The 18263-nt window shown below is 55.5% G+C and overlaps 2 protein-coding genes across 4 annotated transcripts in view; both read right to left on the reverse strand.

Moving 5' to 3' along the window:
• Positions 1-2567, reverse strand: part of XPO4 (exportin 4) — a 58108-nt gene extending 55541 nt beyond the window's left edge. Inside the window, exon 1 of the mRNA XM_029048028.2 lies at positions 2459-2567. Within this exon, the coding sequence (XP_028903861.1) occupies positions 2459-2527 (69 nt within the window). The 5' untranslated portion in view covers positions 2528-2567. The remainder of the gene's footprint in view (positions 1-2458) is intronic.
• Positions 2568-6030: 3463 nt separating this feature from the next.
• The window catches only part of LATS2 (large tumor suppressor kinase 2), a 43244-nt gene continuing 31011 nt past the window's right edge, over positions 6031-18263 (reverse strand). For all 3 annotated transcript variants that reach the window (XM_029047982.2, XM_029047983.2, XM_029047981.2), the window contains 6 exons: positions 17491-17623; positions 13773-15298; positions 11358-11940; positions 10343-10525; positions 9749-9855; positions 6031-8549 (listed from right to left, as the gene is read on the reverse strand). In XM_029047982.2, the coding sequence (XP_028903815.1) occupies positions 8043-8549; positions 9749-9855; positions 10343-10525; positions 11358-11940; positions 13773-15298; positions 17491-17623 (3039 nt within the window). In that variant the 3' untranslated portion in view covers positions 6031-8042. The remainder of the gene's footprint in view (positions 8550-9748; positions 9856-10342; positions 10526-11357; positions 11941-13772; positions 15299-17490; positions 17624-18263) is intronic.

Raw genomic sequence — 18263 nt, forward strand, 5'->3', positions numbered from 1 at the left:
GAAGGCTCAGATCCCAATTTCTCACTGAAACAGAAAGCTCTAATGCAATTTCAGATAGTTTTAGGAAGTTTGAGTTGATGCTTGCGTATCTTGGAACAACAACAAGTATTTAATGAATGCCTGTGAGCACAGGCCGATATAAGGAACTCAGGGAGGTTAGGAAAACACAGAAGTTACAATTCTGGTCCTGAAGGATTTAATCATTTAATGGGAATCTGGGATATCTATTGATCCTCCTTTCATGATTTGAGCAGAGCTATCTTCTAACCCTCCCTAGACTGTAAGCTTGTTGTGGGCAGGGGACATGACTACCGACTTTTATACTGAATTCTCCCAAGCGCCTAGTACAGTGTTCTCCTCACAGTAAGCACTCAATAACTACCACTGAATACTTTTTATCCATTGTCCTCTTCTGATCGATACCCAAATAAACTAAATGGAAAAAAAAGACATAAGGCAACAAGACAGTTGCAGCATCAGTTCTCCATGCTACAGGATGCTTTGCCCCATCTGAAATTTCACAAATTCTACAGACCAAAGTCTAATTACAAAACCAGCAGCTCCAAGCCCACTTTTACTAAACAACAGCACTTTTCCTGGCTAGCTTTCCGGATGGATTTCGCCTTCCAGCCGGCCCTTCTTCACCTCCCTCCTGAAGTGGGCAATCCTCACACCAGCCCCATGCTGGGCTTGGGTGAAGCAGCGGGTCCAAGGGACCCATGGGACTGGGGAAATGAAACAACTCTCGACCTCAAGACTAAGCCCCCCTTTTCCTCAGCTCCTCCTCCCCTCCCCGTCACCCTGACTCCTTCCCCCTTTGTTCTATCCCCCTCGCTGCCCCACAGCACTTGTGTATATATGTACATATCTATTATTCTTTTTATTTATATTAATGCTTATGTATCTCTTTTGATGTGTATATATATCTACAATTCTATTTATTTATATTGATGCCTGTTTACTTATTTTGATGTCTCTCTCCCCCCTTCTAGACTGTAAGCCTGGTGTGGACAGGGATTCAGTCATTCAATCGTATTTATTGAGTGCTTACTGTGTGCACAGCACACAGCACTAAGCGCCTGTCTCTAAAGGACTAAGAGACTAAGGGATTGTGTCTCTTTATTGCTGAACTGTACTGTCCAAGCACCTGGCAGGGGAATCAGCGTGGCTTAGCGGAAAGAGCATGGGCTTGGGAGTCAGAGGACGTTAGCTCTAATCCCCACTCCTCAACTTGTCTGCTGTTTGCCTTTGGGCAAACCACTTCACTTCTCTCTGCCTCAGTTACCTCATCTATAAAATGGGGATTAAGACTTCGAGCCCCAAGTGGGACAAACTGATTATACCATGGGTTCACATCCCAACTCAGCCACTTGTCAGCTGTGTGATGTTGGGCAAGTCACTTCACTTCTCTGGGCCTCAGTTACCCCATCTGCACAGTGGGGATTAAGACTGTGAGCCCCAAGTGGACAATCTGATCACCTTGTATCCTCCCCAGTGTTTGGAACAGTGCTTTGCACATAGTAAGAGCTTAACAAATGCCATCATCATTATTATTACTACCCCAGAACGGTGCTCGACATCTAGTGAGCGCTTAACAAATACCACGATAGTAATAATGAATGAATAAAGGGGCGTCGGGGGGGGGGGGGTGCTCCCGGATGCTCAGAGTAGGACAAAGGTCCCACTCCGATGACCTTGCTCCAAGAGGTCCCCATTCTTGCCCACGTGCTGCAGGCGGCGGCCACCCCCCAGAAGTGAGGCCTTCCCCGACTGAGCCCCCTTTCCCTCTGCTCCTCCTCCCCAGCCCCCGCTCTGCTCTTCCCCCTTCCCCTCGGCCCTGTGCATATTTGTCCATATTATTTACCACCCTATTTATTTTCTTAATGAGCCGTACATCTCCATGATTCTATTTATCTGGACGATGTCGTTTTGTTCTGTTCCGCTCTGCTGTCTCCCCCGTTTAGACCGTGAGCCCGTGGTGGGGCAGGGAGGGTCTCCATCCGTGGCCGAGGGGTCCATTCCAAGCGCTCGGCACGTAGTCAGCGCTCGATAACTAGTTTGAATGAATGCATGGGAGTGGCCGCATTTCAGAGGGGAAGGGGGCAGCGGGGGGCAGAGGCTCGGCGGGGAGGGGATGAGGGAGGGGGCGCAGCCGCCGGGCCCACGTGGCCCTGCCCCCCGCGACCCCCCGCACCCGGTGCAGCCCCGGACCCCGGGTCGAGGCCGGGCTTTGGGGGAGGAAACGGGGCGACCCCCGCCCGGCCCGGCCCGGCCCGGCCCGACGCGCTCCCTCGGGGCCCTGGTCGGGAGCCGGGGCTGTCCTGGGGGGGGGGCGGAGGGAGGCCGGGCCCGGGCCCGGAGAGGAGGCCGGAGTCGGGCGGAGGGCCCGGAGGCGGCGGGGCGGGGAGGGGCCGACGGCGGCGGGGCCGGCGGGGGTTGGCGGGGGCGGCGTCCTCACCATGAGAACTTTGGCCGCGTTCTCCAGCTGAGCGATGACTTCGGGAGCCCCCAGCGCCGCCGCCATCATGGTCTCTCTTCAATGACGCGCCATGCGGTGCATTGTGGGAGCGGGTGCCGCGGCCGCCCAATCGCCGCCCGGACCGGCCCCCCCCCCCCCCCGCGCCGTCGTCGTCGCCCCCGCCCCGGCCGGCCCGTCCCCCGCCGGGGCGGCTCCCTTCTCCTCTCTCCTGTCCTCCGCTCCGATCCCCTCCGCTCCCGTCCCCTCCGCTCCCGTCCCCTCCGCCGGGGCCCCTGCCTCGGCCGGAGGAAGCCGAAGCGGAGCCCCGCGCATGCGGACGTCACGCCGCCGACGCCCCTCACACGCTCCCCTCAGCCCCTCACATGGCCCCTCCAGCTCATCCCCGAGTCCCCTCAGCCCCTCTCATGTCCCCTCGAGCTCAACCCCGAGACCCCTCAGCCCCTCCAGCTCATCCCCGAGTCCCCCCAGCCCCTCACATGGCCCCTCCAGCTCATCCCCGAGTCCCCTCAGCCCCCCTCATGTCCCCTCAGCCCCCCTTATATCCCCTCGGACTCGTCCCCGAGTCCCCTCAGCCGTCTCACATGTCCCCTCGAGCTCATCCCCGAGTCCCCTCAGCCCCTCACATGTCCCCTGGAGTCGTCCCCGAGTCCCCTCAGCCTTCTCACATGTCCCCTCGAGCTCGTCTCCGAGTCCCCTCAGTCCCTCACATGTCCCCTAGCCCTCTCACCTGTCCCCTCGGGCTCGTCCCCGAGTCCCCTCAGTCCCTCACATGTCCCCTAGCCCTCTCACATGTCCCTTCGGGCTCGTCCCCGAGTCCCTTCAGCCCCTCTCACCTGTCCCCTCAAGCTCGTCTCCGAGTCCCCTCAGTCCCTCACATGTCCCCTAGCCCCCTCACATGTCCCCTCGGGCTCGTCCCTGAGTCCCCTCAGCCCCTCACATATCCCCTCGGACTTGTCCTCCGGTTCCCTCAGCCCCTCACATGTCCCCTCGAGCTCGTCCCCGAGTCCCCTCAGCCCTTCACATGTCATTCATTCATTCAATAGTATTTATTGAGCGCTTACTATGTGCTATGTACTACATACTATGTCCCCTCGGGCTCATCCTCCGGTCCCCTCAGCCTCTCACCTGTCCCCTGAGCTCATCTCCGAGTCCCCTCAGCCCCTCACATGTCCCCTTGGGCTCGTCCCCGAGTCCCCTCAGCCCCTCACATGTCCCCTCAGGATCATCCCCAGGTCCCCTCAGCCCCTCACATGTCCTCTCGGGCTCGTCCCCGAATAATAATAGTAATTATGGTATTTGTTTAGCGCTTACTATGTGCCGAGCACTGTTCTAAGCACTGGGGGAGATACACGGTAATCAGGTTGTCCCACGTGGGGCTCACAGTCTTCATCTCCATTTTACAGATGAGGTAACTGAGGCCCAGAGAAGTGACGTGACTTGCCCAAAGTCACACAGCTGACAAGTGGCAGATGTGGGATTAGAACCCTCGACCTCTGACTCCCAACCCCGTGCTCTTGCCGCTAAGCCACGCTGCTTCTTGTCCCCGCAGGCTCATCCCCGGGTCCCCTCAGCCCCTCACATGTCCTCTTCTCGGGCTCGTCCCCAGGTAATAATAATAATAATTGTGGTATTTGTTAAGCGCTCACTATGTGCCAAGTACTGTTCTAAGCGCTAGGGTAGATACAGGGTAAGCAGGTTGTCCCACGTGAGGCTCACAGTCTTCATCCCCATTTTACAGATGAGGGAAGTGAGGCCCAGAGAAGTGAAGTGACTTGCCCAAAGTCACACAGCTGCAGGAGGATTAGAACCCACGACCTCTGACTCCCAAGCCTGCGCTCTTGTCACTAAGCCACGCTGCTTCTTGTCCCTTCGGGCTCATCTCCGGGTCCCCAGAGCCCCTCACATGTCCCCTCAGCCCCCTCTTCTTAATGGTATTGGTGAAGCGCTTACTATGCGCCAAGAGTTGTCTTAAGCAGTGGATAGATACAAAGTAATCGGGTTGGACATAGTCCCTCTCCCACATGGGGCTCACTCTTAATTCCCCTTTTACAGATGGAGTAATTGAGGCACGGAGAAGTGAAGCGACTTGGCCAAGGTCACAAAGCAGACAAGTGGTGGAGCGGAACTAGAACTCGGGTCCCTCTGTCTATCCACTGGGCCACACCCATTTCCCTATTCATTTGCCTAACTCCTCCTCCTGCTGCGGGGAAACAAGTAGATGTTTTGTTGCTGCTATTCTTGTGGGTTGTTTTTTTCTTTTTCTCTTGTTTTTTGCCAAAGAGTAAAAAAAAATCACCACAACCCACCTCACACCACTACAGCCCTTACTGAGCCACTCTGTGCATCATGCTCAACAATGGTTTACCAGTTGGGCCAGAGCAATGTCTGCTTATACCCCAACTGGTGTGTCTGGTGGGGTGGGGTGGGCCTGTGTGGAGAGGCTGAGGTGTCCCGTCATGTCGTGAGGTGTGGGGAGCTGAGGTCTTATGGCTTTGATCTTTGTGAAAAGGGTGACAGAGGCATCAGCTACAAATTGATTACAATGTAATCTCCCCCGATTAGACTGTAAAACCATCAATGGGCAGGGATTGTCTCTATCTGTTGCCAAATTGTACATTTCAAGCGCTTAATCCAGTGCTCTGCACATTGTAAGCACTCAATAAATACTATTGAATGAATGAATGAAAGTTGTTGGAGCTGTTGGGGCCATAGGCCTGTTGCTGGAACCCCTCCAATGGCGATGGAGGTAGTGACCCCACCACTCAGCCCTCTACCTGGCCAGCAGACTCCCGCTGCCTCTCTCCCTACAAAGACATGTATCCCCGACCAACTCACTCCACTGTTCCCAAAGGGCCAGGGGAAGCAGTGTGGCCTAGTGGATAGAGCAAGGGCCTGGAAGTCAGAAGGACCTGTATTCTAATCCTAGCTCCCCCACATGTCTGCTGAGAGACATTGGGCAAGTCACTTCAGTTTTCTATACCTCAGTTGCCTCATCTATAAAATGGAGATTAAGACTGTAAATCCCATGTGCGACAGGGACTGTATCTGACTCATTACCTTGTATCCACCCCCAGGGCTTAGAACAGTGCCTGGCACATAATAAGCGCTTTAGAAATGCCATTTAAAAACAAAACAAAAAGAGAGAGAGATGGGGATCAAGAATACAGACTCCGGCCCAGTCCCTAAACTCCAGTCCAGGCCAGCAATCCTTGAAATTTGCAACTTCTGGTACTTCCTCAAGTGCTTAGTACACTGCTCTGCACATAAGTGCTCAATAAATATACTTGATTGATTGAATCTGGCAGCATTCGAGCAGATCCCGAGAATGGCAATGGCCTCATTAAGGGAAAGATTTAGTGAAATGTGCACTTTGAACCCTTGAGCATCCATGAAAGACCATCTTACCCTTCCGAACGGCAGTGGACCACTCTCCTGCCCACACCTGTGCCCCCACGGCACTCGGCCACGACGGCCCGCCCAGGCTGGGGCCCGGTGGTGGCCGCAGGGGATGAGAGGATTTATGCATCGCGGAGAGAAACTACAGCCTCTGATTTGGGATCCAAAGTTTTAATAATAAATTGTGCCAGTAGAAGCTTTCAGGGGCAATGATACATCAATAAATAACAGTTAAATCGAGTTCCTGAGAAAGAACCTACCACATGAAAGAATGTCGGCTAGATGTAAATAACAAAAATGGTATCAGGCTACAAAAGCAGTAATACTGAACCTTCCGCTGTCTGCCACGGCTCACCCGCAGCGGGCTGAGGACCCTCAGGCCCTCGCTCCCGCCGTCGCCACACAAATGTAAACAGGCTCGCAGGAACCGTCTGCTGGGCTGGGGCGGGGGAGCCTGCCGGTGTGGCCGGGCACGAATGCTCCACACAATGGATACGATAGGCTACAAACGTTAAGGAATAATACGTGGAATAACGTAATGGAAAATATGCCTGAAGCGCCAGGTTTTTTTTTAAAAAGCAAAACCCCCCCCCCAAACAAAAAAAAACAAAGGACAGTTTACTCAAATATTATAACTCATTTTAAACAGGACAGTTACACTAATCTGGATAAAGAAATACTTGGTGTGTTTATGTTGTTAAATATATATACACCTATATTTATATGCAAATATTTATGGCTTAATCATTTTTAGGGCTCGGATGTCACTTTGAATAGTCCTCACTTTTACAGTGGGAAGAAAGACGTAGTTTAAACCCAGCTTGGAGTCGACGTTGGAGTTCTCTCGGAGGCAGTGACCCGGGGTCGAGGCAGTCGCGGTCCAGGACACCCGACTCGGTCATATACGCGGCTCCTTGAAGAAAGGGGTACTATTCCCCCCAATCCTCAGGCTAGGTGTGTGTGGAGATGGGGAGGTTGGCGGGGGTGAGGGGAAAGAGGCAGGTGTGGGACAGTAAGGCAAGGCCAGACCCACTGCTCTCCTGCTCTGGCCATACAGAATTGCAAGGGATCCAATATTTCCTTGGTTCACACTGACGATATCTCACTTGGAAGCATCCCAATTTCAGAGTATGGCAGGTGGTAAAACAGCCGACCCAAAAAATGATCCAATCACATCAAGAGACATCAAATCAGTCCTCAGTTATACACACACAATTGTTGGGTTGGACAGCTCAACAAGGGATACAATCTTCAGAGGGAAGTCGCCGGCACGATCCTACCGGGCGACGCTGGAGAGCGCCGCAGCTATGGACGCTCAGCCACAACAGACTCACAGGACCAGCCTGTGTTGGGCAAGATATGGTCATTTCAAATCGAAAAACCCTGCTCACATAACATTCCTCCCACACCAGAGATGCCACGTCACTCCCGCGTCATCCCCTCCTCACCCACTCTCCTCCGCTCCAATTGGCAAACAGAAAACCACAGCAGCTTTACGGTCATATCAGGAGTTCGAAAAGTGGAAAAAACAAAACGTCTCATACACACACCCGAGTGTGAACACACGGGCGTTGGCAACACGAGGAGCAGAGGGTGATCTCTCTTCCTTTTTTACATTATTGCACAGAGACTCCTCCCATCACACGCTCTCCCGTTTTCATGCCTTTTCCTAGACGGGAAGTAAGTGCTTGGGATAAAATATAAATGGAGAAAGAGAACAGCAGCATGATTTGTCAGAGTTAATCCCTATCATTTAGTAGGAAACAAACTGATAGAAACAAAATATAAGTGCTCTTTCAAGACGGTACTCTATCTAAAAACCTGTCTAATGATAGGCTGCGAGGCCTTCGGTCGCGTGTTCGAGGGATGGGGGCGGGGTCTGCTCATACACAGACCGGAGTGAGGAATGAAATCTGCTGGGCAGGAAGACCGTTTTTCGGTGAAGGCCAGGATTTCAAGCGTCTCCGTCGATGGACTCACGTTTGCCGAGACGGACTGGGGCCCTGAGGGAGCTTGGGGAGGGCTCGGCTCAGGGCCTTCAGGGGTCTAAAAGGGCCACAGAGTGGGGTGGGCCGTGAGCTCCATGATCGTGTTCCCACAGACAGGATGACCTCGCCCCGGCCCCAGGATGGGGGTGGGGGTCGGGGGTTCCACCACCGTTCTCCCATCACACATAGACAGGCTGACATCCCCCAGCCGGTTCCCCCACCGCTCTGGCGTTTTCTCTGGGGTTCGGATCCAAGTCCTCAGATGGGGCAGCTTCACCCCCCAAAGGCTTCGGGCACCGGAACGGGTACCCGTTGTCATCGAAGAACCTCCGGAAAGTGAACTCGTAGAAGGCGTGCTCGGGGTGCTTGCTGTTGGCGGCGGCCAGCGTGTCCCAGGCCCGGGTACTGTCGCCGCTGGCGTCGTCCCAGGGGCCTTCCTCATCCACGGGGTCGAAATTGGAGGTGTCCATCGGGTGGCTCACCTTGGGGATGTAGGGCGCGGGCTGCCTGCGGAGGTCCCCGGAGAAGTCCATGGCGCCGAAGAACGGGTGAGCCTTGATGTCGTCGGCGCCGTTGCCGCCCAGCCGCGCCTCCGCCGCACAGCACAGCTTGGCGATGAGATCGCTGGCCTCCGGGCTCAGCTGGACCTGAGCCGGGATGTGGAGGGTGCTCTCCCAGTTGATCACCTGGACGTGAGATACGCAGGGGCGCCCTGACCGCCGGCCTAGGCCTCCGTCTCCAGCCAAGGGCCGGCGGGCTGGGCTTGGACTTGGGGAGCTGCGGCCCTGGAGGGTGGGGGCTCCCCGGGACTAGAGCCTGCTCCTAACAAGTTTCTCCGAGGCTCCTGCTTCCTGTGAGGCTGCAACTCGCCAGGAAGGGAGGTATCCAGGAGTGGCAACTGGTTTGTTCCCCAAATGTGCCCCTGTCCTTCCCCGCCTCCTTGCCGGTCCCTCTGTCTTCAGCCTCTCCCCTGGCCATTTCGTACTTCATTCTGCTGGCCAGATCATTTCTCTAAACCGTCATTCTGTGCAACTTTCCCCACTCCTCAAAAACCTCCAATGGTTGCTCACTCCTCACCGCATCCAGCAGAAACTCCTGGCGGTTGGCATTAAGGCACTCGATCAGCTCTCTTCCCCCTCATTATCCTCACTCCTTTCCCACTCCACCCCAACTCATGCTTTCCATTCCCACCAAGCTCATCTTCCTGCTGTGCCTCATTCCCGACCCTTGAGCCAGACCATCAGGCGATGATCCACGGGTATCTATTGAGCACTTACTACATGCCAAGCTGGACACGGCGCACTGTTGGCGATTCTCAAGGCAAACGCCAGCACTGCCACTTCCATCATCGTAATTTCTGCTTCTGGGATTGGCCCAGAGATGGGTCAGGGGAACTCCCCACCCTCACGGGCATGGCCAGACCTACAGTGCCTTCCCTGTCGGACAGGACACGCCCGGAGTCTTCCACTAGCAGAAGCTCAATGATTTGAGCAAGAATCCAGGGAAGGGTCAGTCTCACAGAAGCCACCGGGCCCCCGGGCCCTGCTATCCCCATCTGATTTGTGAAAATAACGAGCCCTAGCCCTGTTTTTTACCCTCTGCCTTTTCCCTTTCAGAAAAGCACGCTGAAATGAACACTAGCCCAGGGGCAGATTCACGGCTCCACTCGTCAAGCAGCCTCCCTAGACCACGCTTGACTGGAGGGGGACTCTAGACCCAATTATCCAGCTTCTTTCTAGGGAGAGGGACGCTTAAGGAGTAGAAATACTGTGGGAGAGTGTTCTGATCTCAATAACTCTTCCCCTCCCCCCTCCACCATTGCCTCCCACCCTCACCCCACCCCAGTCCACTGTTCCCCGTGAAACGCTGGTGAGCAGTCACTCACCTTCAGCTGGGTTTCTGTGGGGGTGGGGGCCAGAAAGGGTGGCTGCCCCACCAACATCTCGAAAAGAATCACACCAACACTCCACCAGTCACAGAGCTGAGTGTACCCTAGAAGGCAAGCCAGTTCGAGATGGTGCAAGACCAAAAAACAATACCGGAACACACTCACTTGTGGGCTGGACCTCACCTGGCGTTGGGAAGGACTCTGTGTGCCCCACTTGCCCTCCTAGGGAGTTCTGACCTCCACCCGACATGGGTGCCCCCGCATCCACCTCCACTCCCCAAACAACCCTTCTCCCCCAAAACATCCTCCTCCCCAGTGGTGGCCAAGGAGGCAGAGAAATACCAGGAACCCATAGGACAAAGAGGCTTCCCACCTCTCCCCGCAAAGTCCTTTCAGGTAGACTGGGGTTGGGGGGTGGGGGCCCTAGGAGGGAGTGGGACCACTGCGGGATTCTGCTCAGAACATATTAATAACTGTGAATAATAACCTCCCTCCCTGACCTCTTCCCACTCCACCGCCGCTGGACACGGGCCCATTCCATCTGGAATGTTGCCGCCCCAGGGCAGGCAGGGCCAGATTGGCACACCATACCTTTCCGCAGAAGGACCTCGGGGGCGATGTAATTGGGCGTCCCCACGAGGGAATGGGCCAGGCACCGTTGGTGCTGCTTCTCGGCTCGCTGCTCCAGGGTCTTCAGCCTGTCTCCACACCTACAATTTGACACGTCGTCCCACAGCCCTCCGGGCTCCATGCTGTCCTGCCGGGCATGTCTCCCTGCCAGAGGGAAACATACAAAGACCGCTGTCAGGCCCCAGACCGGCCCGGCCCGGCCACCAGCCTCGGCGATCAGCCTCCTTCACCGGTTTGGCTTCACATCCCAAGCCGACCCGATCCCTGGCTTCAGCTTTTTCAGGGACGTCCCTCGGTTCATTGACAAGAAAGGGGAGAAGGGTAATTATGGGAAAGTGGCTGGCCAAGGACAGAATTAGTCTTGGAGAGGAAATGGGTTGGAAATAAAGGAAATGAGATTTAGGCTGAGCAAGAGATCTTTCAGAGTTTTTATTATTAGTATTAGCATTATTATCATTATTAATAATAATAGTTATAATACTAATAACATTCAAAATAATAATGATAGTGGAATTTACGAGTCATGCTGCCGGTTGAGAACAGGAAGAGTGAGGAATACCTGTCCCAGGAAGAGGTCATTTTTGGTTTTGGACTGCATGCAATATTGTCCAGCGGGAGGGGACTGGCCTAGATGGCTCCGAGGTCTCCAAATCTCTGACTCTCTAAATACATCACGACCCATGTCCCTTTCCCATCCCTTAGTGGAAGGAAAGTGCCAGAGAAGACTTTCAGGAAGATGGAGAAAGAGCTCCACCGATCCAGTGGTTTCGTCACTAGGACATGAGGTGGGTAGGCTAAACCTCCGCACCCTGTGCCCAGTGAGTTTCACAGTTTCCAAACCCCCCACAGCCTCTCCCCCCTCCATCAGGGGCTCCTGGATGGGGCCTGTTGGCCAGGCCACAGTGGTGCGGTGGTAATCAGTTACCAGCCAGCATAGGGCTCCAGCCCAGCCCCATGGACAGGGAGAGGACGGTACCTTTCTGGTAGTATTTGGAGTTGTGTGTCCACCGGAAGCCCGTGCAGAGTCCAAAGTCGGTGAGCTTGATGTGCCCGTCCAGATCAATCAGGATGTTGTCCGGCTTGATGTCTCGGTGGATGAAGCCCATCTTGTGGACGCTCTCGATGGCTAGGGTCAGCTCGGCTATGTAGAAGCGGGCCAGGTGCTCGGGGAACACCTCCAGGCGGATCAAGAGGCTCATCATGTCCCCGCCGGGGATGTAATCCATCACAAAGTACAGGCTCTCTTTGTCCTGGAAGGAGTAGTAGAGCTTGACGACCCACTCATTGTCGGCCTCTGCCAGGATGTCCCTCTCCGCCTTGACATGGGCCACCTGGTTGCGGTTCAGGACGTCCTTCTTGCGCAGGGTCTTCATGGCGTACAGGGCGTGCGTGTCCACCTTGCAGGCCAGGCATACCTCCCCGAAGGCCCCAATGCCCAGGGTCTTGATCTTCACAAACATGGACTTGTCCATCTTAGCCCTCTTCAGCCGGTTATAGTTGGACTCCTTCTGGTAGAGGATCTTCCGCATCTGCTCCTGTTCCGCTTCACAGAGCCCGGCCTTGGTGGGAGACAGACAGGGGAGTGGTTAGGGTAGGAGGCCGCTGCCGGGGTCAGCTGGTCCCCACTGGGGCCAAGTGGCCATGCCCGCGAACCCTGGAGGGTGCAGAGGAAGGTGAGGCCTACCTTTTCGGCCGGGAAGCTCCGGCCTGAAGACCAGGAACATAAGAAAGAAGGTAAACCCTCTGAAGGAAAACCCTCTTGGAGTCGAGGGCTGGGCCTGTGGTTTCCCAAGAAATCTAAAGGACCGTAAGGAGGAGGAGTCTTCTGACAGACCCCTCTTCCCCTTTCACCTCCCCTCCCCACCACCGCCTCACAGGTAAAGGGGTGTGAACCGCTTGAGGCTGCAAATACACAGTAAAACCAGCCACAGCTGAGAAAAGGGAAACATAAGAAGGAAAGAGTACTGGTTCTCTGACACTCACCAGTCTAGAAAAACGTATTTTAAATTTCCTACTTTTAAACCCCTGGACTAACTACTCCATAACCTCTGAATAAACTCCTTTTCTCCTGAACATTTTCACTGTCCTTGCTAATGGTACCAGCTGACAGGTATTATATTTAAGCCATTATTTTCAGTTCTATACTCAGTAAGGATGCCCAACACCCCAGGGCTCAATGTACCTGATTTCCTATTTTATATGCACATATGGATATAGATGTGCCCAATCTATGAGCCAAGAATTCTCCTTTCAGTATGAGGCACAAGACCCTATTTTTGACACCTTTAAAGTGTGCACACCCAGGGTTGTTTGGCCCCGATACTGCCCGAGAAACGTGTCACTCTGACCACTTCCCACAAGTTGGGGTGAGCCTGGGATCCACAGAGTATGAAGTAGGGCAAGAGGCTCTGGGTCAGTGCTCCTGAAGTCAATGACTCCACTGCTCAAGGCCAGCGCTTGCTTATTTGCGTGCTTTCTCTCCTGTGCTCTCTCTCTCATCATATCCTCCACATGTGTCCACCCTACTGCCCGCGTCTCTCCCTCTGCCCTGCCCCACACACCGCCTGTCGGCCATCGGCTCCTGGACGAGGCCAGCCCGGGAGCCCAGCTCACTTTACCTGAAGCGAAACAGCGGGTCACAGGACCAAGAGGTGAGTGACTGAGTGATGGCCTCAACAAGGCTGCTCTCCAGCAGAAGCCCCGTAACCAAGATGCAGGCTATCCTGTATCAGGGAAGCCTCCCTCACCGCCGGTTTTAGAGTCAAGTCACCCTGGTCTCTAAGGGGACTTGATAAAAAATCAACAAAAGCTGTTTCTGGACAAGCTGAGCCGACTGGGCTGGCCAACGCTCTGCGCCAATGGGTTTGGGAGGGTCTGAGTCAGGCAGTGAGAGCCAGAGTTTCTGGAGTTGCCTCCTGGCCCTTGGTCCCTGGGCCCTGGCTACAGACTTTGGACATCAGCTCAGCCTCAGGTGGCCTTCGCTAGGTGCCAGCTCCCTCACCTAATGGATCCTTGCGGGGGGTCTGTCAGGATGGCCCTGAGAGGTTTAGGCAGGGTGAACAGCGGCCCTCTGTCTCCCCTCTGTGGTTCAGGGCAACGGGGAGGCAGGGAAAGAAACCAGTCAGATATCCCTCCTAGAGCTGAGGTCGGAGGGAGGGCGATGGGCCCAGAAGGGGTGTTATTAAAAGTGACCCTTTCCTCGGGTCTCTGAAGCAATACTAACGGGGCAGCAGGGGATTCAGGTCTATATAAATAAGCCACATTAGGGCAGCTCTGTGGGGGACCCAACAGCCTCAGGAGCCGCCCAATCCCAGTGAGGTTGGATAATGGGGGGAGAGGGGGAACACCCACGGAAAACCCACAACCAGCGGACAGAGGCACGGTGAATTACTTTGGCCATTTCTTGCTCCAGCTGCAGTCTCCGATGGACTTTCTGCTGGTAGGTTTTCAGGACGTTCTCGACGTGCTGTTCCATGTAGAACTTGAAGGCGAAAGGCGAGTACGTCTTGATCCGAGATTCCCTCTTTTCTTCGTCCCGCCCGCTCTTCCGCACGGGCACCGGTGACGTCTGGATCTGCTTCTTGTCCTTCCCCGCCTTCTCCCCCTTGGCGCTCTTGCTGCCCCTGTCGCAACTGTCCTCGGCCGGGCCGGGCACCCCCCTCAGACTCTGCTCCACGCCAGCGCAGAGGCCGTCCACATCCAGAGGCTCGGCGTTGTTCGGGAGCCGCAGATGCTTGGGATAGGGAGGGGGTGGCCAGCGCAGCTCCTGAGCACCAAAGTCAGCGTCCATAGGGTAGGTGCCCGGGCCACCCAGGGGTGGGCCGTGCGGTTCCATCGCGTCCAACCCCTCGGCCCCGGGGGACTGGGCCGGCAGCCAGGCGGGGTGGGAGGGCCCGACGGCCGTCTGTGGCTCTGGCCTCAGCACCCTCACGCTCTTGACCGGGTGGAGGATGTGAGCCGCTGTCACGGCCGTGATGGTGTTGGGGGAGGAGAGGGTGGGGTCGTTCTTGCCCGGGGCCCCGGCCCGCAGGGACACAGATGCCGGCTGGTGGCCGTTGAAAGAGTTGGTCCTGCTGGGCCCGGTGCCGTCGGCCCGCAAGCCTACATGCTGGCGCGGGGAGGCCTCCAGCCCCGGGCTTTGCAGGGAGTCACGCCGGGACAGAGTGGATGGAGGCCACGGCGGCCCGCCCGCACCCCCCAGCTCATACCCATCTAGGTTCAGGCTGTTGCGCGATGGGGCAAGCAGGCTCGCCGGGGGGCTCTCAGCGAAGTCGCTGGGGAACGCTGGGCCCCGGCCGCCCATCACGTGCACCGGGTGTGCCGACGGGCTGGTCTGTTTGTGGTGAGGGTGAGAGCCGTACAGGCCGCCTGCCCCCACCCCCGGGCCTGTGCCCGCTGCCTGCTGGAAGGCGTGGCCGGGTCCACCTGGAGCCCCTGGGCCTTTGCCCGAGAGGTTGCCGTAGCCGCCCTCCTGCAGTGGCGGGGGCGGCATCTTGCTTTGGAAGGATGGACTGCGCTGGATGCCATAACCCAGGGTTTCTCCCGGCACCACTAGTAGCGGCCTGCCGTAGTGAGTGCTACCAGAGCCGTGAGGGGCCGGGAGCGGGAGGGGCTGGCCTCCGTGGCCGCCCACCGGGTAGTTGATCAGCGGGGGCTCCAGGCTGGCGGGGTAGGCCTTGGGCTGGTGCGGGTGGCCGCCGGCCGCGCCGTGGGGGCCGACGCCGGGCAGCCGCTGGGGAGGCGCCAACAGGTAGTCCACGTACTGCCGGGGCCCGTCGCCCAGCAGGCTCGCGCTGTCCACGCCGAAGCCACCCCGATCGTAGACTGCACTGCCAAGTTGGTGGTAGGGAGGGAAAGATTCGTTAGCCGCTTCGAAGCTCGGCCTGCGGGCTACGGGATTTGGCACGGCTCCTTTCCCTGTGGAGAGGACAGACAGAATGGATGAGGGACCAGATCTCCCACCCGCCTGAAACCCTGCGGCCCCAGTCCTTTCCAACCTGACCCCTGAGAACGCAAGGTCCACCCACTTTCATCACTCATTCCGTCAGTCTGGGACAGCCGAACTTCTACTTGAAGCTCGGTGCCAGAGGGGCCCAGGGTCCAGGGCCCCTGGCAATCTTGAAGCTGCACGCTTGAATACCCCAAGGATGCGGCCGCCACCCTATAACGCCCTGTTTAGGTCCCCTTAAAGGTCTAGGAAGTATCTGGGGCTCAGGTCACCCACCAGTCCTGCACCCTGAGGAGCCACTGGCAGAGGGTGGGAAGGACACACCCATGATCCCCTGTGACAAAGAGCCCCTTTGAGACTGTAAGCTCCTGGAAGGCAGGAATCTTGTCTACCAACTCTACGGTATTGTTCTCTCTCAAATGCCTAGTTGAGGGCTTTGCACACAGTCAGTCAATCAAATTTATTGAGCACTTACTGTGTGTCGAGCACTGTGTAAGCACTTAGGAGAGTACAACAAAAAACAGACAAATTCCCTGCCCACGACAGGTGTACAGAGCTCAATAATACTTCACTCTGCTGCCCGGATTATCTTTCTACAGAAACGTTCTGGGCATGTCAACTCCCCTTCCTCAAAAATCTCCAGTGGTTGCCTATCAACCTCCATATCAAGCACAAATTCCTCACTATTGGCTTCAAAGCTCTCCATCACCTTTCCCCCTCCTACCTCACTTCCCTTCTCTCCTTCTACATCCCAGCCCACACATTCCACTCCTCTGGTGCTAACCTTTTCACTGTACCTCGATCTCACCTGTCCCACCGTCAACTCCTGGCTCACGTCCTACCTCTGGCCTGGAACAACCTCCCTCCTCAAATCTGCCAATCATACTTACCCCCTTCAAAGTCCTACTGAAGGCTCACCTCCTCCAAGACGCCTTCCCAGTGTAAACCCTCCTTTTCCTCAGCTCCCCCTCCTCTCCGCGTCACGCTGACTTGCTTCCTTTGCTCTACCCTCCCCACAGCACTTTCATTCATTCATTCAATAGTATTTATTGAGCGCTTACTATGTGCAGAGCACTGTACTAAGCGCTTGGGATGAACAAGTCGGCAACAGATAGAGACAGTCCCTGCCGTTTGACGGGCTTACAGTCTAATCGGGGGAGACGGACAGACAAGAACAATGGCACTAAACAGCGCACTTGTGTATATATGTACATATCTACAATTCAGTTTATATTCATTCCTGCTTACTTGTTTTAACATGTATATATCTGCAATTCTATTTCTATTGATGCCTGTTTATTGTTTTGATGTCTGTCTCCCCGCTTCTAGACTCTAAGCCCAGATTGTCTCTATTGCTGAATTGTACTTTCCAAGCACTCAATAAATATGACTGAATGAATGCTCTCCCTGATCTGGACCTTATAGTTCAGCATACCTGCTCCTGGAGTCCACTGCTCTGCCTCACTCAGCCCTCCTGGCGAGCACAGCTTTCTGCACCCACTGGCTTCTGACACCTCACACGGATGCCTCCTTCTCAAGGCTTCCCAGCTTCCTCCTTCTGGTCCAAATCCCTCCCGGTGATAGGCTAAGCTCCTGCTGAAGCCATCAGGGAGCTGAGTGACAGCATCCCGGGCAAAAAGCTTGCCCTCAGAAGGGTTCAGAGAGCAAGCAGATTTCCAGACCAAGAATCCTCTGGGCCTTCCCCCATTATCTGAGGTGTGGGACTAACCTTCTGGGCCATCACACGGTCATTTACTGGTACTTACAGAGCTCCTACTGGGTGCAGGCCATTGTACAGGGCACTTGGGAGAGTGCCAAAGAGAGAAAAGTCATGATTCTTATCCTCGAGGACCTTACAGTCTAACTGGGAGACAGCGAGACACAGAATGATTTCCCAGATGAAGACCCCTGGCTCCAATGGAACGTTCCAGCCTTCCAGGCTCAGACTCTGGATAACGAAGCTTCAAACTCCTTACCCGCATGGCTCGCCTTGCTCTGGCCTCATTGTGTCCCCCCTCCCGCCTGTGCCTGCATTCCTCGCCCTCACCCACGGTGGCGAGGGGGTGGCAAAATAAGACCCGAGCCCGGGGGCTTGGGCACTCTCTTCACTTGCTCCCGAGCCCCTCGTTTTCCAGCGGAAGTGAAACAAAGCCTTGCTCACCTGGGGAGGTCTGCTTAATGACTCTGACGATCTGTTCATTTCTTGGGTCTAAGTAACCCATTTTGCTGATGAACTCCAGAGCCGCCTCGATGCCCCTGCTGCCAGTCTGCTTCAACGCCCTCATCGCCATCTCCTGGAAAGGAAGGGGAGCAGAAGACAAAGATCAAGATCATGTACATTCATTCACTCATTCAATCGTATTTATTGAGTGCTTACTGTTCGCAAAGTAGACCGTTTCACTGCTTTTATCCTGGGGGAAAAAGCAAACAAGAATTCAATCACGAATGAAAAGGTTCTCGATGTCATATGTGGCCTGAGGATAAATCAAGCCCGTGAGGAAAAGCTGGCAACCCAAGGTCACCTAGCCTGGGTGTGCACGCAGCTTCTCTGAAGGAGGAGGAGCAGAGCTGAAATCTATCAAGAGGGAACAAGGCCATCCCGGACCCACAGCCTCCCAGCGTCCTCATCCCATACACACAGACATACACACACACATAGGGTCTCCGCATCCTGCGCAGAGCCTGGGGGCAGGCCACAACAAGGACTCTGGCTTCCCACAGCACGGAAGCAGGGGGTGGATGAGAGGGTGCTGAGTGTGGGAGACACAGGGCCGGAGGGCGGGGGCGGGGGGGAGGACTGGTAGGGCATGGGCACCTCTGGGAAAAACTGCCACTTTGATCTCTGAAACAGATGTTAGTTGGGCCCACTCTCCCCACCCACCCTCCTCCTCCTCCTCATGCTGGGTACCTACTAAGCACTTAACATTGTGTATT

Source organism: Ornithorhynchus anatinus, chromosome 20 (genome assembly GCF_004115215.2).
Source record: "Ornithorhynchus anatinus isolate Pmale09 chromosome 20, mOrnAna1.pri.v4, whole genome shotgun sequence".
NCBI lineage: Eukaryota > Metazoa > Chordata > Mammalia > Monotremata > Ornithorhynchidae > Ornithorhynchus > Ornithorhynchus anatinus.